Here is a 25950-nt window from a genome sequence, read left to right as displayed (position 1 = left end):
TACATTTGTGCATTGAAACCGACTTAAACACAACCTTCAAGGAAAAACGTATTTAGGACTTAAAATGGAGGCCATATTGAATTTTGCTAGGTATATTTTAAACAGCTGGAATTTGATTTTTATTTTTTTTTTACCCGTATTCCCCTTAACCTTAAACTTTTTGGGGCGGAGCCTATAGCCCCCGCACCCCCATTAGATCCGCGCCTGTGCTGATTCAACACTTTTGTTTAAAAAAATTGTCGGCGTTTTCCACGAATTGCTTCCACTGTGGCAAGCAACCGAAACCAAGTTGAGTTTTGCCCGACATGCCTAAGTGGTGGGGTGTGCCTTGGGGTGTGTCCACAATGTTCAAAATCTTTAACACACTATTTTTCTCATGTACAAATTTACCCAATCCCCTTCTAAAATCCCCGAGAGAATTAATTTCTAAGTTCCACAGAACACAGCGAAGACAAAATATGGGGGGGGGTAACACATATTTCGATCAACGAATGGCTCTGCATTGAAGGGGTGGGGGTAATTACTATTGCTTTTACAATGAGTCGACCATTATACTGTTTCATGATTTGGTGGTGGCGTTTGACACGAAATGCCGCCACTTTGCACTGGCCGAAATTTGGCAGGAGGTGTGCCCATAATGACCTCATAAGCTAACATACTATCTACTCTTGTACAGATCTATTCACAACCTGTAAACTCATGGAAATAAATAATTATCGACATACACAGAACATAATGAAAACAAAATAAGAAGAAAGGGGGGCTTGCGATTGCTTTCACAGGGAGTCCACCACTCATGAAAATTTTGTGCTGACGTATGCCATTGAATTGCCACCACTTTGGCAAGAAACCAAACGCTGAACACTGCTGGTATGTGACAGATGGTGACCTTATGGCTCTAATTCACACTATTTCCCATTTGTACACAAAATACCAAACCCTCTAAAAAATCCTCGAAGGAGTTCATTCATGAGATCCCAAAACACAATGGAGACACGGTAGGAGGGTGTTGGGGGGTATACATACGTCTCAAACACCAAATGGCTGTGCAGTATGCCAACCTTAACAAAAGAACATTCTTGGTTCGTCATACAAAGAAATGCGAAGTTAATTTACTACAATACCTGGTCATCTTAAACCGTACTTCAGGTGGGTGAATGCTCTCGAAGTCACTGTATGTATTAAGTTCAGCTTCCCAGTTCTTTAAGACAAAGCCTTCAGTGCCGACACTAGTTTGTTTGCAATCTCCCTGGACCAGCCCGTGGGTTGACTTTTGATGGTATTCTTCGTAAAACCTGTACATTTGCGTTACGAGGAAACAAAGGCAACATCACGGTCAGAATGGCAACCCAAGTGGACAGGATTGTGATGGCCGAATGATGTGAAGTCCTTATTTCAATATTCAACTGGATCAATTTGTTTGTCTTTGGTAAGTTTCCTCTGTTCATTTGGACACAGAGCAAGCCCTTGCTTTGGCACACCAGGGACACAGTTTGCTGGGTTCAAGCTTCCTGGTCTCACTCATAGATGCTGGGACGGGCGCAGATGCTGGGTAGGGGCGCACAGATGCTGAAGGGTGCAAGTGCAATACGGCATTATGTTTTTGTACGTGAGGGCATGGCAATTGTTGCATTTTAAACTTGTTGTGCGAGTTAAAATGTCTTCATCAATGATTACACAAAGCACACAATTATGTGAGATTCTGTGAAATTTTCGAGGTGGTTCACTGCGTCTGAAAACAACTCGTCCCTGCAATTGCGCCAGAGAGCTAAGTTTGCTTTGTTTAGCTGTAAAACCAACAGATATCAAAATAGCCCATTGCCCTACCTCACCAAGCTTCTGAACACCTAAAACCATTTTAATGTCTTGCTAAGTTTTCTGGTTTTAAAGGGTTTGGGTACTTTTTGTACACAAAACACAGTGTCCACATATTCACATTAAACTTTGGTCTACAAAAAGTATAGACCCTTTAAATATATGTAGTCAAACTGTTTGTACATTTCTGCCAGGCGTTTTGTTTTTGTGATTTTTTTATCATATTATTTTCACTTTGTTATAGAAAAACAAAGCTGCACAGGAAAGATATGGGGAAACGCGCGCCGATGGGCCATAATCGGCTGTATTTTCGACTAAAAACGAAGCCCTATTAATAAGTTGAATGTTGTACTGTTGATTTAAATCACTTTTGCTGTTTGATATTTCAAGTATTCTTCTACAAAACGGGTTCTTTTGAGAGTATTGTTAGATTACGTAAATTACTGAGGTTATAGCGAGCTCACGCGCCGTGGATTTTGTGCTGTACACGGCGTGAAGTAGGGCTGGACCAATGGCCGAGACCGCAATTATTTTTAAGGCGTCCGACTCTACCCCTTCCAATTTAAAATAACTTGAGGGTGAAAATAAATGAATTTGCAGCTTCTTCAGGAGATTTGTATTTACAATATTAGCAGCAAAATCATTACAACGAGGGCAATGAAACCACGCTTTCCGTGCATAAACACATGACATCGTGTTAACATTCTCGTGGAATTTCCTACTTGGGCGACTGTTTGTTTAACCTGTTACTGGCATTGTTCAGCCATCCGTAAGGTCTCAAATAATGACAAAATCCGGAATATTCTTCGAATTGAGTCTTTATTGAGCTAGAAATTGCAACAGTAATCGTGTCTTCTTATAGCACGTTTATATGCAGTACGCCGTGTTTGTTTACATTTTACCCACTATGTCACGTGAGGCACGGAGCGCAATCGGTCTATTGATTATGACCATGAAAACACCAGTTTTTAAGCACCAACACTGTAGCGCAGTGCGTAAGGTGCTGGGACTGTTTCAGCAACTCGGATCACCCGGTCCGGGTTCGAATACCGTCTGTCTCTAATATAGATTCAAGGCTTTTTGCTGCCCCTGATGGGACAGTGTGATTGGGATCTGCCTTGTTTTCTCCCCTAAAGGGACAGGGCCCGCGTGGTGGCTAGGGTTCGAGGCAGGGGGGGATGTGCTCTGGGTCGGATGCAAATCCTGAAGGGTTCTATATGGCAAAGGGGAGGGGCCAGTGTGTGCCATTAACTGAACCGGCGCCTGAATGCCTGACACTTCCGGAGCGTAACCTTTTATATTTTCCCACCAGATTAAATTTGCATTCTTCAATTTCTTTATTGTTCATTTTGTCTTACCCGCTGCCAAAACATTAGGACTCAAACTTCCTCTAGTTATCGGGCAACGTCGGTAGCCTAGTTGACAATACACTGCTCTTGAACTTCAGGGGTCCCGGGTTCGAATCCCACCCGAGGAACATGATATTTTGATCACGGAATATGTTTTTTCACGGGACTCGGGAAAGTATCCTGAGTTTACAATGCTAACACACATCGGTGTATGGGTCAAAAACAAAATAAATTTTCTCTATAATATTTATTATTGTTGTTATTATTTATCACGCATACTGGTATAACTGGTATGTATCTGGTAATTGTTTTAAACAGTGTTTACATTAATTAACTAGGTCAGACTTGTTCTCTCTAATACGAAGGCGGGTTCACTTTTGTTTGAAAAGGAGGGAGCTACTGCCTTAGTGAAAAGACATTGTTTTCGTATCTAATCTTGTTGGAAACTCTTGGTTTTTTTGTATAGAATAGTATCCTGTTTAAAGGAACGTTACAGAATTGGTAAGAAACAAAATCGTGAAAATCACAGATTTACATAAAACTTACACGGTCTAATGATAATGATTGTTGAAAACATCCCTTGAACTATTTATGTCTGAAATCTCATATTTGATATGAAATAAATAATTTAACTTTGCGTTTGTTAATTTTTTTTTTTGCATCAATGTCATGCAAAATGTGTAATCGTTTTTTTACTATTTTCTCGTGACCCAGATGGCCGATCAGTTTGAAACTTTAACGGATTTGTCAGTTTATGTATATGGTGGATTACATAAAGTGCTTACACTGCCAGCAACTATTTTGACTTTAAGATCAAAAGGGGGCCCTTGATATTAAAAGGAACAATTTTGTTTTAATTTGTTTTAAGGATCCGTGTTGAGAATATTGAAAGAAATGCAGGATTATTGTTTGTTTGCGGAAAAAAATATACTAATTTCTGTCAAAAAACAAGGTTTGATGATGACGAAATACAGTTCATGCGTCATTAATTTATCTCTTTGGTACGAGAATAAAGCCCTTGAAAATGGCGATCCGATTGTGGTAAAATTGTTAAGATTGAGCATGAAACTGGGATCGAATTAACCCGTTGAAACTGTTTTTTTTTTTTTTGTCGGACAGCTCTGTGCACAAAACTCCCATAGGGGAGGCTGTTGAAATCGTGTCTGAGCAACCCCGCTTACTGGAGCTTTTTGTTATCATTCCTAGTTTTGTTTCTTACCAAGTTAATTTGCCTGAAAATTTGCCCACATTTTCCTCCCCTATTTTTATGCAAAATGGCGGCCATATTGAATTTTGAAATACTTTAAGTGTAAAAAAGTACCAACCTAACTTTATTAGCAAAATTTTGGCAGTCGGCTTGTTCTTTGTAGTTATGTCAATGAGAGATTTGTGTACGGTTTAAGGGGGAAAACGGCGGCCATTTTGTTTTTGACGTAAAAATGCACTTTCGCCGGGTAAAAATTGTATACACTATCTTGACTGTTGTTCAAAGTGTATAACTGCACATTTGCATGTAAAAATGAATAAAACACACCGAAAAGTTAAGGGTGCCACCCACCAAAAAATCTCCCATAGCACATTATGCAAATTGCTAAATATTCAAAAAAACACAAAAAATACTTAAAAGTCTTAAAGCCTTGAAAGGGAAAATTATTGATAGATTCTTTAAATCTGTATTCTCTGCTCAATTCTATATGGGGAGTCCCTGGGCCCGTCGAGTTATTCTCCCTCCAAGAAAAAACACCCCTTCACAAGTTTAATTTTAAAAACGTCCGAACATCAACCTTGAAAAATGTCCCTACACCTCTCTGCAAAGAGGACCACTTAGTTCAGGGCCTAAGTCATCCAACATACCTCAAGCTGGAAGTCAACAACCCCCAGGTCACAGGTCGTTTCTGAGCAACTCCGCATACTTGAGCTCTTTGCTATCAAGAAGTGTGCAAGTGACCCTAAACCTTTAAGAAATTGATGCAGGGACATGCTAGGATGACTAAGGTACAAACTGCATCTCTCTAGCATTTTTAGTTTCACAATTATTCCAGAGCATTGCTGAAAGTTTTTAATTGTCCGGGCCTATTTTTGAATGACTTATATTTTTGGTTGGATTCCAGACTGCGCCGTGTGGTTGTAATCAGTGTAGACACGCACAGTGTACGTCAATTTCTAATGGGTGTCTGCTCACGCCGTCGCATCTAGACCCGCCTTAAAAATCGTTAGAGCATTAAGTTTTGTACGAGAGGAAAGCCTTTAAACATGGCAATCCGGTGGTGGTAAAATTTTGAAGATTGAGCATGATACTGAGATCGAAATTACCCGTTGTGAATTTTGTTTTTCTCTCTGACAGCTCTGTGCACAAAACTCCCTTGAGCACCACGAACTTGTTGCGGGCTCCCCTAGATGAGCTTTGTTCTATCAAGAAGTGTGCAAATCGCCCTTAACCTTTAAAAAATGGACGCAAGGAACATGCCAGGATGCCTAAGGTACAAACTGCATCTCCCCAGCATGTATTGTTCCAAAGTTTTTCCAGAGCGTTGCTGAAAGTTTTTAATTGTCCGGGCCTATTTTTTGACTGACCCCCTTATTGTTGGTTGGAATCCGGACTGCGCCGTGTATTTGTATACGTTGTATCCACGCACAGTGTTCGTCAATTTCTAATGGGTGCCTGCTCACGCCGTCGCATCTGGCCCCGCCTTAAAAATCGTCAGAGCATTAAGTTTTGTACGAGAGGAAAGCCCTTGAACATGGCAATCCTGTGGTGGTAAAATTTGAAGATTGAGCATGATACTGGGATCGAAATTACCCGTTGTACATTTTGTTTTTTCTCTCCGAAAGCTCTGTGCACAAAACTCCAATAGTGGAGGTTTTTGAAAACGTTTCTGAGCAACCCCGCCTACTTGAACTTTGTTCTATCAAGAAGTGTACAAGTCGCCCTAAACCTTTAAAAAATGGATGCAGCAACATGCCAGTATGACTAAGGTACAAACTGCATCTCTCTACCATTTTTTTGTTCCAGAGTTATTCCAAAGCGTTGCTGAAAGTTTTTAATTGTCCGGGCCTATTTTTTAATGACTATTATTTGGTTGGCATCCTGACTGTGCCGTGTGTTTGTATACGTTGTATACACGCACAGTGTACGTCAATTTCTAATGGGTGCCTGCTCACACCGTCGCATCTGGCCCCGCCTTAAAATCGTCAGAGCATTAAGTTTTGTACGAGAGGAAAGCCCATGAACATGGCAATCCTGTGGTGGTAAAATTTGAAGATTGAGCATGATACTGGGATCGAAATTACCCGTTGTACATTTTGTTTTTTCTCTCCGAAAGCTCTGTGCACAAAACTCCAATAGTGGAGGTTTTTGAAATCGTTTCTGAGCAACCCCGCCTACTTGAGCTTTGTTCTATCAAGAAGTGTGCAAGTCGCCCTAAACCTTTACAAATGGATGCAGGGACATGTCAAGATGACTAAGGTTTAAACTGCATCTCTCTAGCATTTTTTGTTCCAGAGTTATTCCAGAGCGTTGCTGAAAGTTTTTAATTGTCCGGGCCTACTGTTTGAATGACTATTATTTTTGGTTGAATCCTGACTGCGCCGTGTGCTTACATTGTATACACGCATAGTGTAGGTAAATTTTTAAATGGGTGCCTGCTCACACCGTCGCATCTGGCCCCGCCTTTAAAATCGTCATACGAAAATGGCAATCCGGTGGTGGTAAAATTTTGAAGATTGAGCATGATGCTGGGATCGAAATTACCCCTTATAATTTTTTTTCTCTCCGACAGCTCTGTGCACAGAACTCCCATAGGTGATCTTGATTGTCGTTGTCACATTCGTCATCAAATCAAAATGGTAAGTTTTTACAATTAACTTTAACAAAATCAAGCACAATTTAAAAGTAACTTACAATCACTGTTGGATATTATGCTACTTATAAAATTGTATTCTCTCTTATCTATCTTCTGTATTTTGTGTCAGTGTGTCATGATGTTCGTCTGTACTTTTGTTTGCGTGTCTGTCTGTTTTATTTTTGGTGTTTATGTCTTGCTGTTCTCTAAAAATCTGCAGATAAAACAGCCGGCCCATACTCTTTCTTCTTACTCATATGTGGAAACAAATCATTTATGAAAACAAAATATGTATCTGGATTAAATTGAGTTGAAATGACGCCACGCACTTATAGTATAAGTGCAGTGCAGTCTGACAGTCCAAGAAAGTCAAAGAAACATGCCTTTAGAGAATTGTACTGGAAAAGGGCGACTGAAACGCATTTTGTCACATTTTGCTTTACGAATCATGGGTCCAGAACCAGACCAAGTCAATATTACCTTCAAGCAATTTTGTATCATGTTCCCTTTTACGCAGGCGCAACTTGACCATGTCTGTCAAACCAGACAAGACTCGACATGATGTCATCCAAACCTGCATGGTCAGCTCTTACCCGGATGTTCACAATCCAATCTTCAGTACACCCAACCATCAGCCAGACGTTGTTTACATAGACACACAAGACAGGATGGTAAGCGATGTTGAAGATGTGTTCAGTTATCAGCAACATATGCTAACCGTTGTACCACTTGACAATTGATGTGAGAGCAATGATATAACGCTGTTACTATAACGCTATTTCCCTAATGGAGTCAACATAGTCTCGTTCGAAAGACTACATAAACAACGAACTGTGTTTAAGTTGTTTTCATACTCAAGTTTGAAAATGTGAATGAACAGCAAATATGCATCGATAGTGCCCAAGAACGTCAAAAATAGAACGTGCTGTTGATCCAGTGCAAATGAAAATCTAAAATTCTGAAAACGATATCCGTCTTTCTATTACGTATATATAAACACCGTTGTGTCGTCTAGTAGCAACAATTATTCTGAGCGGATTTATAATACCTGAACAAAAAAAAACAATAATACGAGACACAACTACAATAAACTAACAACAGCTGGTTGCCCATTATACAAAAAACATCCAAACTATTTAATGAAACAGCAATTTGAAATCTTAATACAGCAACATGATTATAATACAAAGTAATTAATGTAAACAAAATATACAGTAACACTGTGCGTATAGATGTTTAAAATTCAGTAATATGTTGCTTTATTATGGTTTATGTTCAATTATTGGCAAATATAGTCGTATAGTTTTTATAATAGATATATACATATAGAGTTTTTTTTTTTTTTAAATCTCGTTATTAAATTTGCATATTTACAAATATCAACTTTCGAAATTATATTTTATACTTACTATATTACAGTTACTTACGTCGGAATCATTATGTGAGACTTCGGTTGTTTTTTTGGAAGAGTTCGATGATTTCAATCCCATATAAATTTGCCCATAATACAATAATACTGACCTGTAAAATCTAAGTTAATATCAAAAGATGGTAGCGTTACTGAGATATCGACAAAAAACCGTTGTGGTTATATGCATGAAGAAAAATCGGAAATTGGAATTCACAATCTGGCAGAAAAATTTCTCAATTTTCTTTACTCTGAAATGAAATGGTTTTTAAAATGGTTCATACTATCCGATAGCTACGTACTGTATGTCTTACCGAGTTGTTTTGCCATGAATTTTAAAAGTGATTGCCAAACGTACACCTTCCGTTTTACCAAAATTTATGAGTCTTACAAAAAATAACTGGGGCAATGTATAGACGATGTGACCTATGACGTCACTCGAAAACCAGAACATGATTCGCGCGCATACCGTCGGGCAAAACCTTGGTGTTTCGGCAGCCAGCTAGAAAGTGTATGCAATCTTACCATGACCACGCGTCTTTTTGCCCGGCGACACATGACGTATACAGTGTTTTTTTTTTAAACAGAGGGCGGTTTGAATGTAAACATAGGTCACATTCAGCACAATCGGTCGGTCGGGGCGTGAAAGAGTTGTTCTAGGTGTATACGCAACGCAGAGATTTGTAAACCTACCTGAGTTGTTATCGTTCCCGTTAACGATAACGTTCAAGGCAGACAGTACAAAGATCGGATACTAATAAGTCCTTCACCCTAAAAATATGAAATTTTGAGACAGTGTTAAAAAAGTGTTCCCACTTGACATCTGGGTATCATAAATCATTCACCAAGTCATTGACAGTTTTGTGACCGTTTTACTTTCATTGGGCACAAATTATAAAATTATCAAATATTTCAGGATTTTGTTACCTCAAACCCTTTTGTACACTGACGATGGATCGGTGGCAGTAGAGTTATAATCGTGTTGTACTAAAACAGAACTACAAGTTTATTGTGATATGCACGTTTCTGTACAAAATGCGCACATCATTGAGTGTTTCTGTAACAGAGGTGGGTTTCACAAAGAGTTAAGACTGAACTCGTCTCGAGTTACAGGACGAGTCTCGTCCTAACTTAGGACTAGCCTTAGGTTTTATTTTATTCCTAAATCGTTCTAGAAATAGTCCTTAAGTTAAGACTATCGTTATGAAATCGACACCAGTTATCTAATTATCGAGCTGCATGAGTTACTAACTTAGAACTACTCTTAATTTTTGTATAACGTCGAAATAGTTTTTTGCATAATAAGTTAGGACTATCTTTGTGAAGTTGACCCTAGTTATCTTATCTTATGTTGTGTATGTATTCTCAAGCTGCATGAGTTACTCGTCATAAATAGTCGTAGCATGGATGTAGAAATTTACCCCCATGTATCTTAAGTTCTATTATCAAGCAAGCTGCATGATAATTTAGTTCACGAATAAATACGGATTTTCGACGCCCGAAGCCTCTCCTGACAATGCGGGGATCTCGTCATAGATGTTACTCGCCCGTGCCTCGCCCCCCGTGGCACCAAGAAAAAACTCGGGTTCGGTGCTAGCCTCGCCCCTGTCACCACCGTAACCCTCATCGGGCTGCTGTTTGTCGAAGCAGCTCGGTATGTACGCGGGGTTGATCGAAGCTGTCATGTGTGGGTACGATGCTGTGTCTGCTGTTAGAGTAGTGAAGTCGTTAGAGTCGTTGATGCGTGTGCTGTACGTTGCATCTGGCGGATTAAGGCTTGGTAGACCGGCCGGCTGGCGTGGTGTCCTAAAAGGATTTTTCCCAAAACTGGTGGTGCTGTGATGAAATGAATGTTAGTGAACACTTTAAATAAAATACTAACAATGATTCTTTAAAAAAACTGAAAACTTAAGTGACCATTTAAAGCAGCAATTATGGTCTACCATGTGACAGATGCACCCTGAAACCATTCCTCTACCTATGGATATGTCTTGGTTTCGAGGCCTTTGCATGGACACTTCCAACATTAGGTGAGCTTCCTAGTCGCCAGCACTGATCTCATAGAGATCAGTGGTTGTCAGCCGCACCACAATAATCTCAAAAAACGAAGAACACGCCCTCTGTCGGGTTGTCACGAGTATTAAAAGATAGTTACGTTAATAAGATAGTGACGTCATGGACCTATACCACTGATTTCTGATATTGGGTGCGTTCGATTAGCTTCCCTGGGTCGACCCCGCGGTGCTCACTCGGGTGAGCCCCTAACAAGAGCTAAACGAACGATCACTCACCGCTCTCGTAGTGACGTCATGCACCTGGGCCTGCCCCAAAGTGACCCACTTCACAAGCAGGGCACAAGGGGCTGACCCGGGTGAGCCCCTATAATGACGTCAAAGCTATATGTATTCGAACGCACCGGAGGCAGACCGGGGTCGACCCAGGGGAGTTAAAGGAACACGTTGCCTTGGATCGGACGAGTTGGTCAAAACAAAAGCGTTTGTAACCGTTTTTTATAAAATGCACATGGTTGGAAAGATGTTTTAAAAGTAGAATACAATGATCCACACACGTTTGCCTCGAAATTGCGTGGTTTTCCTTCTACTGTGCGAACTAACATGGTCGGCCATTTATGGGAGTCAAAATTTTGACCCCCATAAATGGCCGACGTGTTAGTCGACGAGGTAAAAGGAAAACCACGCAATTTCGAAGCATGTTTGTGTGGATCATTGTATTCTACTTTTACAACATCTTTCTACCCATATGCATTTTATAAAAAACGGTTACAAACGCTTTCCAAAGACCAACTCGACCGATCCAAGGCAACGTGTTCCTTTAAACGAACGCACACATTGAGATCAGTGACTAGACTAATAGGTGACAAATACTCACTGTCCTCTGCGCCATGCAATGAATCCACCGACGACGACTATTCCAATAACAGCGGCAACTATCAGAAACACGTACCAATTCGACTTCGTCTCTGGATTCTGAAAGGGAAAAGAACGATCGAGAATTAAAGGGAATGATACGTTTGATAACCATATTAAGAGCGAGGAAAACTTATTTGGCTAGAAGTACGGAATATGGGCCTATTTTAACAGTTTACAAAATTTGAGAATCATGTCACTTCGAAGTAATGTGGTTAAGGAAAAAGATGGGCAGTTAAATTAAAAAAAAAAATTATGAATTATTCTTCCTACGTCAACTAAACAGCTGGATTTCGGCGATATCTCAAAAATTGTTACCGCCTTGTGAAATAAAATGTTCACAGGTAGGGTTAGTTGTGTCTGCATTTATTATGATTAAAAGAATCCAACTGTTATCTCTTACAAATCATAGAGGTATAACAAATATCTTTTGTTTCATACATTTTACGCAAAAAAAATCCTAATTAAAATCCCATCAGTCTTACCCTCTTCCATGTCAGTCTCACTATAAAATTAGTTGGGCCCCACGGAACAAGGAAACCGGGTCAAATCTTTGTTAGAGTGTGCTTACCACGCCATTGAGCGGTTCAGATTCTCCATTGAAAACCGAATACCCAAGATCTGCATCCTTCGTTGGGGCATTACCAAGCAAACCGTGTATGTAATCTTTGGAGAGGTACCCAGACTCTGTCCACGCGATGAAGGTGACCTTTGTCAGAGCATCACTGTCGGGAGGAAAAAGAAGAAGAGGGGTTTAGCATTTTTGGAGGGTGGGGGTTGAGTGCATCTGACTCAAGTTCTTTTGGCTAAGGCATAAGGGTGTTGGTTCGAATCCTGGGAGTGACACTTGTGTCCTTGAGCAAGATACTTTAATATAATTGATTCTCTTCACCCAGTTGTGTAAAATTGGTTGATTAGAGATTTTTGTTTTAAAAAGATCCATTCGGAGGACCACTGGTAGCCCAGGGCCGTAACCACCTCCGGGAAGCTGAGAGAGATCTCATGGATGTTATTGGCCCAATCTAACTTGGGCACAAAATGCAAAAACTATTAGACACTGATGATTTGTATTGTAAATTTCGCTGTATGGTGGTTGGAAAATATACCGTGCAAGTCTCGTGCATAATTAGACAAACTTAACCACTTCTGGGCTCGATTTCACAAAGCATTAAAGTTCATTGAGTTAAATTGTCAGTATTACCAAAGTAGTTTGTATTGTGACATCACACTTTGCTTAGCAACTACAATTGATTTGAGATCCATCTTAGCTCTGTGCACAGTCTTATACTGTAAGTAGTAAGCTAGGGCCTATGTATAGAAAATGAAAATTGAGTCAAGTTCAGTTTTGATCTTTTTTGGAGTAAACGACAGTCATTCCTCATTTGGCTTACCCGTTGGTAGACCCGACATAGTCCTCTGTCATAACAACTTCCACATGAACAGTATCACTATCAGTATCACGGACATGGCGTAATGAAGATGACATTAGTCTCTGCAACAAGACAGCCATTCTCAGTTGGAATTCTGACTTGTTGTCCAGTCTACCTTTTATCATTATGGAAGCACCGTTCAGTTTCATATCTTGGTGTAGAAATAGAAAAATCAAATTATCAGTCAGACAACGAGGCATAGGATCGGGCCCATGTCATGAAAGGATTTGTAAGAGTTATTGCATAATCAACCATTTGAAATTTACTGAGCAAAGTCGTAATATTATGATAACTTTTTTATGTAAAAACGTGCGTCTTTTTTCTTGATGCGAAATATTTTTAGAATGTAAAATTTAGAGTGTATAGAGGTGGTAGGCCTACTTATGTACAAGATGACTGGTTTAAAGTACATGTGAACATTGGGAGTTCCCCCCTGCCCCCAAATCAAGCATGGTATAAATTATTTACGACTTGGTGCACAAGGTATGAAACCATAATGAACCAAACATATTTCACCAACTAGCTAACCTGCGTCACAATGTTTCCCAGCGAAGCCAGGATCGCATGTGCACTCAAAGGTGATGCCACTCGGAACTGATGTTTCTTTGCACGTGCCTTGATCACACGGTGAAAAGAAACACGGGTCGTCGACCACGCTTTCGCAGTTTTTACCGGTAAACACTGGGTCGCATTCACACCTAAAGGAAAAATATGAGTGTCAAAAAAAAAAAGATTATCTGCTTTGCCTACCAAATCTGCAGCAATAATTGACTGTATACAAGTATTCAAATGAAGGGAGTCTATGAAGAGGTTTAAATCTTGTAAATCGTAGTAAGTTTTGTCTTCACTAAGGTTGAGACCAGACTAAAGTTGGAACAACAAGTGGCGGATGAAATAGTCAATTATTAGAAATAATTTCAAAATGTAATTAAAAAAACATAAATGGGAATGGGCATTTAAAATGAAGACCACGCAACTGTTTTGTATACTTTAATTCCATTGGACACTTTTGGTATACAGTATTGACCAAAGGCCCACACTTCGTGTATCACAACTTATGACATATTATAAAATGAAAAACCTGTGAAAATTTAGGCTCAATCGGTCAACGGAGTCGGGAGAAAATAACGGGAAAACCCACCCTTGTTTCCGTACGTTTCGCGCGTGTCATGACGTGTGTTTACTATAATCCGTAATTCTCGATGTCGAGAATTGATAATTGTTGTATTTTTTCTCAAAAAAGAAAGCATTTCATGGAATAATATTTTAAGAGAAGTCTTTTACCATTACCATCTGTAAACCCTGTAAGTTGTTTGTAAATCTATGAACTGTTATTATTTTTTCTATTCCGAAAGTGTATAATGGCTTTAATCCCGTGGTCTTAAACAATGTAAACATCGTCTGCTCAGCCGGCCTCCTAACTAAGTTTTCTGGATCTCAAGAATACAAACAAACCATGTAGGCCTTATTATTAACTACTTGCCTGTATGAGTTCAATGAAGGGATACACGTTCCTTGTGAGCAAGGGGAGCTACGGCAAAAATCAGTTTCCACGGTGCAGTTGTCACCCTCGTACCCAGGGTCACAGAAGCACACTCCGTCATAACAGTGCCCGTAAACACAAGATACCTACATCATCAAAAGCCAATGTGAATGTTAGAGAATATTATAGATACCGACTTGTACAATTCTGTAATTATAGGCATGCTTTAGTGTTGACAGAAGTTAAATATGATCGCAATGCATAACTATATAGTGTAGTATAGTGTCCCCAAACGGCATGATGTCAACAGGATTGATTGTGATCCGTAGGCATACTTTTAAAAAGTACAATGTCTAAAAACTGCGATGTCTTACAGGATTGTGAAACAGTAAATATTATAACATAATTATTTTATAACACAAGAGAGGTTACACCATGTGAATTATCTCTTTTGAGTAATGTTAGTTCTGAAAAAACGTTATCAAAGAGATGTTTATGTGTTACCGTAAACCTCTCTTAGTTGTACTCTCTTTGTTTTGGGGAAATTAAAAACTTACAATGCATTCGCATATGTACTCGTTGATGCCGTCCACACATCGCCCCTGTTCACACGGTGAACTCGCACACTCATCTATGTCATTCTCGCAAAGTACACCCGTGTATCCAGCTGTGCAGTTACACACAAAACCGTCTATTTGGTCATCACAAACACCGTTATCACACGGAGAACTGAGACACTCATTGGTCTCGCTGCGACACATCTCCCCAGCGAACCCCGGGGAACATAGGCAAGAGTATCCGTTCAGATGGTCGACACAGGTGCCGTGCAAGCAAGGCGAGCTTTCGCACTCGTCTGTGTCTTCATCGCAAGTCTTGCCCCCGTAGCCCGACGGACACACGCAAATAAACCCCGGGTAGTCGTCGACACATGATGCGTTGATCTGACATGGTGTGTAATCGCACTGGTTTACTCTGAGACATCTGTGAGCAAATTCAAAAATGATTGAAGCTCAGTTAGTCAAAGACTACAATTGCACCTGATGATTTCATTACTCGAAATCGAAAGTGCGATTGATTTAGCAATGTTCAACCCTAATCTGTTGGGAATGCTCTTCTCAGCTAACTACACACACCTAAAGAAAGTTGGCTCTGAGAAGAGCAAGTGTGGCCTCGACGGAGTTTCAAGTGATAAACTTTGCCGTCAGGGTGATTTTCCGTGAACAAGTTTTCTGGCTGCGTTTCAAACCAGCCATTGTGGTGTGATTGAGGTATAAACCGTACTTGTGGGGTGTTTTGACATTTTGGGGAGAGCGCAAAGATTTTAAAAAGGGACCGTAGACATTAACACCATTACCTATAACCATTGATTTCATCCATACACGTCTCGTTGGCATAGCAAGGACTCGAGACACATTCGTCTGTGTCGGTCTCGCAATGGGCACCTTCAAATCCATCTATACATAGGCACTGATACCCGTCGAACTCATCAAAGCACGTTGCGTTATTCATACACGGGGAACTAAGACACTCATCGGTCTCGGCTTCGCAGTTGTCTCCCTGGTACCCGCTCTGGCATGTGCAGCTTAATAAAAACAAAAGCAAAGAAAACACTAAGCATTGTTTTTAACTTTGACGTAAACATACAGTAGGATTTGAAACTTTTTAAGAGTTGTGGTTGTTCTGGAGAGAACAGGTCGGCCCTTCCATGGCAAAACTGCCTGCCTGGATAATGTTAGTGGTGTTGTTATAAATAGGCTAAGATCATTTCTGTGTAAATTGTGGGCGTTTTTTGTTTTCAATTTCAAAGTTTCAAAGGCGTAGTATGTATGGATATAAATATAAATATCGTATCTCGGCCTCTTGTTAAACTTCATCTCGTTTTGTATGGCGAGGTTATAACAACTGGACGTTTCGATCATACCAGAGGTATTCTGATCATAATCTTCATGGGAATTATGGACTCTGTTGCTGTATGATGCTGAATTATTGCCGATGAGGCTTAATATCTGGCATAAGCATAGAGGAGCACACTTAGCCTAAAAGTGCAAGGCTATACTATAAGCCCTGATAGTATCATTGAAATGAAAAGTCACATGGCACATGTCAGCCATGGACTGCCACTTGAGAGTAAAGATGACGGTGAGCTTGTAAAGGCGCGCATGAGTACACATCCGTCATCCTGTCTGCCATGTTGTGAGTCAAAATTAGACAAAAAGTGTGGAAATGGTACACGTGCAATTTGGTCGGGGTGAGTTCCGCTTTAATAGGGAAACTGACTCCCAAACTGGTGGGGCAACCAAGATTTCTCATGATGGTTTTACGACGTGACGTTAATTGGCTCAATATATTATGCTTACTTGTAATTTCCAATGAGGTCTTGACACGTTGAGTTGTGCATACATGGCTGACTGGCACACTCATCTATCTCCGTCTCGCAAAAGGTACCATTAAAGCCCGTCTGACACAGACAGTGAAACCCGTCTATTCGATCGACGCACGTGCCGTTGTTCTCACACGTTTTGTTGATGCAGTAGTCTACGTCAAGCTTTGAACGAAAAAATAAACAGAACTAACATCAAAGTTTCAACCCAACAAATGTATACAGTAACCATTAAACTTACAGGTCAAAATTCAGTATTTAAATTAAATATTCTTTATCCCCGATGCAATTTTAACACATAATTATTATTAAATCGCTGTTGAAGTACCCGCTGCGATTCGAACTGCCTCTAGACATGCGAACTCGTTAGTCTAGTTGGTAAGACACTAGTCTAGGCACAAGGGTCGTGGATTCGAGTCCCATCACTGGAAATATGACTGCGATTGTTTTCACAGAGCTCGGGAGTGTATACCTGGTGTAAAGTGCTCACATACATCGGTGAATTAGGTATGGGTAAAACAGCACAAAACAAAATTAAAATTTATATTTTTGTGTGACACGTCAAGCACTTTACCTCACACAAATCACCAAAGTAGCCCAACGGGCAAGTGCATTGGAAGGTGTCGATGAGATCAATGCAAGTTGCGCCATCGTGACAAGGCTGTCCTGCGCAGTCGTCATACTCGCAAAACTCGTCGGCGTACACGTGACCGGTCGGACATGAACAAGTAAAATACGCCACGTGGTCGAGGCACGTGCCGCCATTTTTGCAGGGATCTGAAACACATTCGTCAATATTCTCATCGCAGTGTGTTCCTGAAACAAAATGAATCAAATGTAATCATACTTAAAGTGGCTAAGTTGAACAATATGGAGGATTTTCCACAGACATCAACCTGTCCGAAACAAGTAATAACTAACAATTGAACCTTTAATTGATTGAGATTGAACCTTGGCTTGGTGATCATTTTGTACATTCGCTCCTTTACAATATGCGTATATTATAAGCTACAATTTCCACCATTTTGGCCGGGAGTCGATACCCTTTGTGTTATTACATTTGAATCAAAAAACGGTGGACAGGATGGCGTGTAAGTGCGCTGCAGGTTGTGCAGTAGGTCAATAGCAAACATAGTCGTCAAAAAATTACGTACAAAACTTTCCAACGTGTAATTTTTAAAACATAGAAACACAAATTTAAAACATAGGTTTACTACTTCATGCAGTTCAAAGAGTGTCCAGTTATTCACAATGGTCCTTTGCATGTGACGTCTTTGTCTAGAGATCAAAAGGACGTTATTCATTAGCTATTCATGTCCCATGTTTTTCAGGCTTATGTACAATTTTTTTGAATTTAGAAACTATTAATTTGGTCTGTGATCCTTCGTGAACTAAAACCAAAGTTTCTCTTACCTGTCCATCCGTCAGTACATGTACATTCGTATCTATTTTGAAGATTCGTACACATGGCACCGTTAGCACACGGAGAGGACTGGCACTCGTCTAAATCTAGGTTACAGTTGGTACCTGTTAAAACATAACAAAATATGTATTCATACTCTAATATCACAAACGACTTTTTATAAGACTCTCGAATAACGGAAATAGTCAATGATTAGACTCTAATGATTAGACATAATCCCATTTTGTTGTTCGTGGATGAATATTCCCCTGCTAATGACTTACAGGTTACAATAAAGGCACAACTGTTTGAACTTCTCTTCGGTTTGGAATACCGAGTAAAGACCGAGTAAGCAACCGTGCTTTAGAAAAAAAAGTTTCTAAAAGGGTGTCACGCCTAAAGCCAATACATTGTCTCTACTATTAATATGTACATGTATACCCATCCATACCTTCCCATCCACTGTAGCATAACTTCGCACCCGTACCGGGGTCGCATCGGTAATGGCCGTTCTGGTTGTCCGTAGGGTAGCAGTACACGCTACAATCCGACGAATAGTAGTTGAGGTTGCAAAACACCCTCACTTTAAAAGTAAATCTATAATGGAAAAATGGCAGTAGTGAGTTATTTATGTGAGTCGTCAACAAACTTGTCGGCTTTGGTGAAAACAAGAAAATGGGTCTCGGTTAACATTTAAGGCACTGGAAACTACTGGTAATTACTCACAATAATTGTCAGCATAAAATTAACGAGCAATGGAGAGCTGTGTATATAACACTATGGGAAACGGCTCCCTCTGAACTTGTTTTTTTAGTAAGAGATAACTTCTCACTCAAATATTAAAAGACTTCAAGCCTGAAGCCTTTTTAAGCGCATCTAAAAGCACACAAATGTTATGCAAAATGGTGGATACACCAAGTGAGATAACTAGTCTTTGAAAATATTACCAAAGGTAGGCATGCCTTTAAAATAAACGGATTTTTGTTTAAATGGGCAAGGAAAACTTATAAAAGAACATGTGTGTAATACTTGAATTCCTTTTTTTTTAAAGCATACGTACACAGACTGCTGCCCAAGCGTGTACTGCTGCCAAGTTGCACTGGACAATGTTCTGGATGCTGATTGGTCGATAGTTCGGTAATCCTCATCTACTTTGTCGTCAGCGTTGCCGTCTACATCCCAAACTTGAACTTTGACCCTCATTCCACCCTGTACAGCACAATACCAAGCAGATTGATTTGCATTTTAGGTTCAGGCATTACACTCTTAACTAAATGCAAGTCGCTCGCACTGTATACGTCTGTATACGTTTATGACTCTGAAAATTAATGGCACTAACAACTTCATTGTAAGACAGCAGCTTTAAATAGTACGAGTTTTGAGACACATTTGGAAGTGTCGTTGCCAAGCGGTTAAGAGTACCGATTTCAAACTATGGTGGTTCCTATTCAGCAGGACTGTGGGTTCGAGACTCAGTCGTGACACCTGTGTCCTTAAGCAATACACTAATAACCATTGCTTCGTCCTTTGGATGGGACATAAAGCCGTTGGTCCCGTTTGTTGTGTAACACAAGTAAAATAACTAAGTGCACTTTTCAAAAAGATTAGGGGTTCGCAGCATATTGCACCACATCACCTTGTAAACCTTTACATGGACCTTAAAGGACTAGGTATCACTTCAAAATGTACCTCTACATACCTTGCAGGACAAAATACTGAGCGCTTTGATACGCCCCTGGGGATGTGGTAAAGCGCTATATAAGAACCTAGTATTGTTACTGATTAAAGTGTCTGTATGACTCTGAAAATTAAAAGCACTACAATTTACGTTGTAGACAGCAGCTTTGGATAGCATGAGTTTTGTGATACATTTCTTTTGGAAGTTCGATTATAAGAAGCGTTCTCAGATTGTGTATTTCTATTCTTCCTGTGCGAACATGTTTGCTCCGGAGTTTCGGTGCCCCAAAACGCAAACTTACCTTTTTATTTTGAACAGAAACTTCAGACTTTTTTTACTTCAAAACGTTATTACATTTGTTTGGATTTTAATATATCACTAATCTTATGCACCCTTTAATAGAACGTATTCAAGTTTCCAGTACTTACGGACCAGCTATCCATTTGCCTGCTAATTGGGTTGGCTATTCCTGATGGAATAGTGCCAGGGAAGGTTATGCTGTCGTCATCTTGGAACACTCCCGTTGACTCGTCAGCGATGTCACACTGGTTAAAATCGGATCTGTGTAATATGTATGGATTTAAAGTTAATGCACGGTTCATTCAAAGAGGAGATTTAACCAAAAATGATGGAGACAAAGTTTACAATTTACAATATTGGCAAAACAGATTTTTATATTCTAACTTTAGAAATTAAAGCAAATAGTTGCCATTTTAAGAAGGCTACTTTGGGTCTTGAATTTCCTTTTGCTTATTTTTATAAAGAACTCTGGTAAGTACTGAGTGCTTTACAATGTATTAGGGTGAGGTGTAATTAGGCTAAAAATAGTTTTGAGTGTAAAAATTAACGATATCTGTTCAATGATAACTTGATCCTGTGAACAGTACAGTTCAATGTCAACAATGCTGTAGCTGAAAAAAAATCTTTGTTCAACTTTGCCGTCCCTTATCTTCCAACAAGAAATGTTTAAACACTCCATTCGCAGTCGGTCCTAAACAAGTGTCTTTCGTCACCCGCGAAGTGTTAACAACGAAACTTCGAAATTTTGAACGAAAACAAAACACAATTTTATTTTAAGGCAAACATGGTAAGGGTTTCGGAAGCTTTATAGGCAAGCTTCAGAGTTCAATACTGTTTGCCCCTTTTTTCACTTCGTGCAGTGTGCAAGTTGTTGAATAACCAAAACCAACACTTAAAAACCAGGGTGTGATGTACCGTGTATGGGCTTATTATGTTTAGGACCATAGGGCAAGTGGTAGAACTCGAAACGACTCTGTCAAGTTACAATGGCCCAGCCATTTTGAAGCATGGTTGTGGCATTAAAAGGCTCGCATAAGCGGTTTTTCCCCTAGGCCTACATCTGAATAGTTGGTTTTCTAACATGTAAACCCATTAATAATACACTATTTCGCTTGCTGGCTGACGTCAACCGTTGCATGGAGGCACTTTTTGACCAACCAAGCTACTGATGATGCACATGCCTATCCTTACAGTGTGAATTGGGTAACCCTGTCTTAGCCCCAGGAGTAGGTGGCAACGTGCCCCTGGTGGCAGTTGATTTGGGTCGATCGCCCGAATCAGTGAAGTGTTTCTACCACCGTGGTCAAGTGGTTTGACAGCAAAACTTGCAATCACAAAGTTGTGGGTTCGAATCCAACCAAGCTAACCGTTGATTTCACAATGATTGTCACTATATTGTCGTCTAGTTACGGAATCACAATATCTTCATTTGTGCAATTCGTAATCATATGATGAGAGAGACGGTTGTTGTCAGCTTGGTGGTTGATATCCCCTTGTGGTGGGAGTTTGCCGTGTTCCCTTGACGGGAAGATCATCCCAAACACACAAACAAACCTAAGGTTGTGTTAACACTTCAAGCCAAATAGTTGTGTGATCAGTATTTTGGACTCGCTGTTTCTTGTATTTGTATGGTAAATTTTGTTATACACAGTTATTTATGAAAAAAACAATGCACACTTTTAAAGGAAGTTAACAATTTCTGTTAAACTTTTTGACTGTGAGATATTTGAGTAAAATGCATGGTTTTAACATGAATAAAACCGAAAATATGAGCATATTTAAACCGTTTTGAAGAAATTCAGCCGTACAAACTGGAAACACCCATTTCCAATTTTGTTGAAATGTTTCCAATACTGTTCCTTACAAGTGACATGTCTGCCATGTGGTGTAAGGCGATCTTTCGTAAAAATGAGAGGTAAATTTAAGTATTTTAAGAGACTCAGTAAGGTGAAACTGCAATAACTTCGATGTAGCCTACTTGCTTACCCAGACGACGAGTCCTCATCGAGACATACAATGAACCTATTATCACAGAAGTCATCGCATCCACCCCAGATATCATCGCAACAGTCTCCATCCAGCTCTCTGTGGTTTGGGTTACTAAAAGAGTGAAGCTTGAATTGTAGTGTGGCACTAGACCTCACTGGTGGACATGCCTGTAATAAAAACAAAATATAAGGTTTACGTTTGGTAATCTGTCTTACAATTAATGGTGCTACAAACGTACTTGGTTTGTACGGCAGCTTTCAATTGTAGTCAAGCATTTTAATAATAGTGTAACAAATAAATCGTATCAGTTGTTATCCCTCAACTTTGAATCTGTGAAGTATTGTGTATAATTCGGCCAATCGGATATGAACAGGTATAGACCTAAATTGACTATAGTAAATTTGAAGAAATGAAGAAAGAGAGAGACAGAATTGGCACCCAAAAGGCAATTAGGGGTGAAAACGAAGGAGGATGAATGAGTGAAGGAAGGGTTTGGGGATAATATCTGTGGAAGATATCCCCGACCACCCCGGTGTTGTCATTTATTTTGTAGGTTTCAAGAAAGACTAAACTCAGGTTGAAACGTCAGCTCATTATAAAGACACTGGACACAATTGGTAAGTGTCAAATACCAGTTTTCTCACTTGGTGTATCTCAACATAAGCATAAAATAACAAACCTGTGAAAATTTGAGCTCAATTGGTCGTCGAAGTTTCGAGATAATAATGAAAGAAAAATCAGTACCCTTGTCACACGAAGTTGTGTGCTTTAAGATGCTTGATTTCGAGACCTAAAAATCTAATTCCAAGGTCTCCAAATCAAATTCGTGGAAAACTACTTCTTTCTCGAAAACTACGTTACTTCAGAGGGAGCCGTTTCTCACAATGTGTTATACTATCAACAGCTCCCCATTACTCGTTACCAAGTAAAGTGTTATGCTAATAATTATTTTGAATAATTATTTATACCAATAGTGTTCACTGCCTTTAACTACTTTGTGCATTTATACTATAGATAATTTTGGTTTAAGTAGTTTGCAAAAGCCAATTGTAGAACTTATCTATTTACAAACTTGTTGATTTGCAAACTTGTTGAACTGACGTCACCGACCTTGTGTGTGCCCAAGACCATAGGAACGAGATATGATAGTTACCAATAAAATGCACTTCGATGACGTACTCAATGTACTTGACCTCACCCGATATTTCCCTCCAATCTGGTATTTTATTAGTTATAATTTTATTATTTATTTTGTGTTATCATTGTTTGTAACACTGTATTTATAACCGTTGTCACTGCCAAATAGTAGAATACAGTCCTGTTTATTACGCAAATGCTAAACCATATCATTTCATGGTCATTTGTTTCGAATTGTGGTTAAGTGTCTTATGTTTGGATTTTAATCCACTCGTCAAAATGTAAGCATGTTTTATTGACTGGTTGAGTGTAAATAAAAAGTATTGAAACTATTCTGTCTTGTCGTATGGTCCATCCAAAGTTTTCAATTTTTTTTTTCATCATAGCCAGAATGGAATCTCTTTATAACACCCTGTTCTCAATGAATATTAACAATAAGGTCATTTTCAAGTTTGGCATTGAGTTCTTAACTTGGACAACTGTCCAAAATGTTCCACGATTTACGAGAGAGTTGTTTTGGTGCTTTTGTTATATACATACGATGTAACAAGAACATGCCATTTTGATATAAACAGGACAATAATATTTGGCTTGGGTAAATGTATATATATAGACACCCAAACTAAACAGTGAACTCCTATAGAGTGTCCCCTCAAAAAAGCTGATGAGCACGTTTTGGTCATTGCTCAATGGTTTAGTATTATGTATGTCGCCCACAATGTCACATCAGGAAACTTGGACCACTCTGTTGTAAACTACACTTGGTGCTTTCGTTGGCAGATAAACTTTATCTTGATTATACGACATTCTTGGTATTACACAACTAAAGTCATAAATCTTGGAGAAAATGAAGATTAACATTAGACTTGTAGAAGCGAACAAAAGGTGCTTCTTGAGTGAGCAAAATATTTACGGATTGGGCTAGATTGTAAGTTAATATGGAGACACAGCATACAAGGCCACATTTGAACTGATAGATATAACGACCCTGAGATTTCTTTTGAACTTGGAAAAAAACCTTGTATGACAAACATAATCCATAAGAGTTGTTGGTTTCATCAAGAGGTAATCGACCTTGCATATAAAGTCCTTTCATCTGTTCTTACGGTTATATGGCCTACACAAACACCATAAAACTACGATCCCGTAGGGAGTCTTTCAATACAATGCACAGTGCATGGATTTTACTTTTGTGCCGTCGGGTAATATTTGACAGTTCGGGATGGCCTTATTTCATGTAAAACACACAAACTTGGTGAGCCCAGAAAAATATTGATTGGTAAAAACAGATATCCAGTAAAAATTCATAGAGTTTCAACAACATTGTTGTGACTGGTACCCCACTCAGCTGTTGTTTCTCAGCGAAGAAACTTGCTTGCAATATTATTTTCTTCTCAACAGCTAAAAAATGTGCCCTGTGTAAAAGCACAACAAAAAGCACGGAGAAAGTTTTGTTTGCTAGAAACAAAACATTAGCAAAAGTTTCATAGATAACATTGCTGACACTGGTTCCAAATAAACTTCTAGCTTAGCAAACAAAACATGTGCTTAGCTGTATGTTCTGCTTCAGAACGTTAACCCGACAATTTTGTTTCAGAGCCATGAAAATTAGGTGTGCATTGTCGTACGCTGATGGGAGTTCCCCACGGAGTTCCCCACCGATCTCTATTGTCTAGTGAGATCAGTGGAGTTCCCCACCACTACTGTAGGGCAACGCAAAACCGAAAGTGAAAATTCGTACTTTCTCTGTACTTGTGCACATGCCCTCAATGAGTCTATAAAAGTTTTGAAGCAATAGTCACCTGTAGTTTTCTACTATTTGAAAAGCCGACGAAAAATTATTCCAAATTATGAACAGAGAAACACAAACCATTCCTGTTTCGGCACAAATTTGACACGGGTTTACTGTGTTTCCATTATGTTTGTGTCCGCCCCCATACTAATAACTATGGTGGAACAACACATAAGTTCCATGGTTATTTTGTTTTACTTTGGAACCTTACATATACCTTGAGGCTTGATCACTAGCTGTTGTATGCCAATAATTATATTGTTCATTAAGACGTTGTTTAAGGTAGCCGTGTGTATTTCTAGTAAAACTTTTACCGATGATACCTCAACATGACATATCTATTTGTAGGAATAAACATACATGTAGTGACTTCATTGACTTACCACAACTAGGAGTCCTATTAGTAAAAGAAGTCTCATCTTAAGAAACAGTTCATGTGAGATCGCAATCGGCTATCGTCCACCTTGATCACGAAAAACGGACAGAGAATTTATTATGATGTGACCACTTCAAACGACGTGTTGTGAATTGTACTGCGCACACGGACGGGAGTATTTCCTCATGTATGCTTAAAATATCTTTTGACAAATCTTTAGTAAACATAGTGTAGTAAAAAAGGCAAAGAAAATGGCTTAGTCCTTAACAATCGATGTTTACACATGCATGCACTGGCCTTCTAGGACTTGCTCATTGTGAACCAGGTACACATCATAGTGATCACAATGGCAGAAATTGCCTGTTGTATCGACTGGTGATAATCGCGTGGAACTTTTTTTGAAATTGTGAAAGAGGACTGGAACAAAAAGGAAAGTCCCCAAAAAGTTGGTGCGGCCGTAAGTAGCAAAGACGCCTGGAAAGTGTGCCTTGTCTGGTGTAACCCGCACATCATGATCCAAGATAATTGCGTGAAGAGAATAAAATAAGAAATATGGGCATACATGGTCATAAGGGAGGACATCACAAGTCACTAATATTTTTTTTCAGGAGAGACTGTGGGTCAGAATGCTTTGGGTATAGG

At 39.4% G+C, this 25950-nt stretch overlaps 1 protein-coding gene across 1 annotated transcript; it reads right to left on the bottom strand.

The window, feature by feature from the left end:
• Positions 1 to 8158: 8158 nt before the first annotated feature.
• On the bottom strand, positions 8159 to 25585 carry LOC139936976 (uncharacterized). Its single transcript, XM_071931874.1, has 16 exons — positions 25316 to 25585; positions 22001 to 22170; positions 20143 to 20275; positions 19097 to 19245; positions 18488 to 18633; positions 18048 to 18161; positions 17209 to 17450; positions 16612 to 16799; positions 15609 to 15836; positions 14812 to 15235; positions 14255 to 14400; positions 13300 to 13469; positions 12733 to 12922; positions 11913 to 12066; positions 11304 to 11401; positions 8159 to 10250 (listed from the first exon to the last, which is right to left on the bottom strand). The coding sequence occupies exons 1-16, from the start codon at positions 25349 to 25351 to the stop codon at positions 9881 to 9883; spliced, it is 2958 nt and encodes a 985-aa protein (XP_071787975.1). The 5' UTR covers positions 25352 to 25585; the 3' UTR covers positions 8159 to 9880.
• Between the last annotated feature and the right edge of the window lie 365 nt (positions 25586 to 25950).

The sequence above is a fragment of the Asterias amurensis genome, chromosome 5 (genome assembly GCF_032118995.1).
Source record: "Asterias amurensis chromosome 5, ASM3211899v1".
Classification (NCBI taxonomy): Eukaryota; Metazoa; Echinodermata; class Asteroidea; order Forcipulatida; family Asteriidae; genus Asterias; species Asterias amurensis.
The sequence above is the reverse complement of the archived record's forward strand: the minus strand, read 5'-3'. Positions and strand labels throughout refer to the sequence as shown.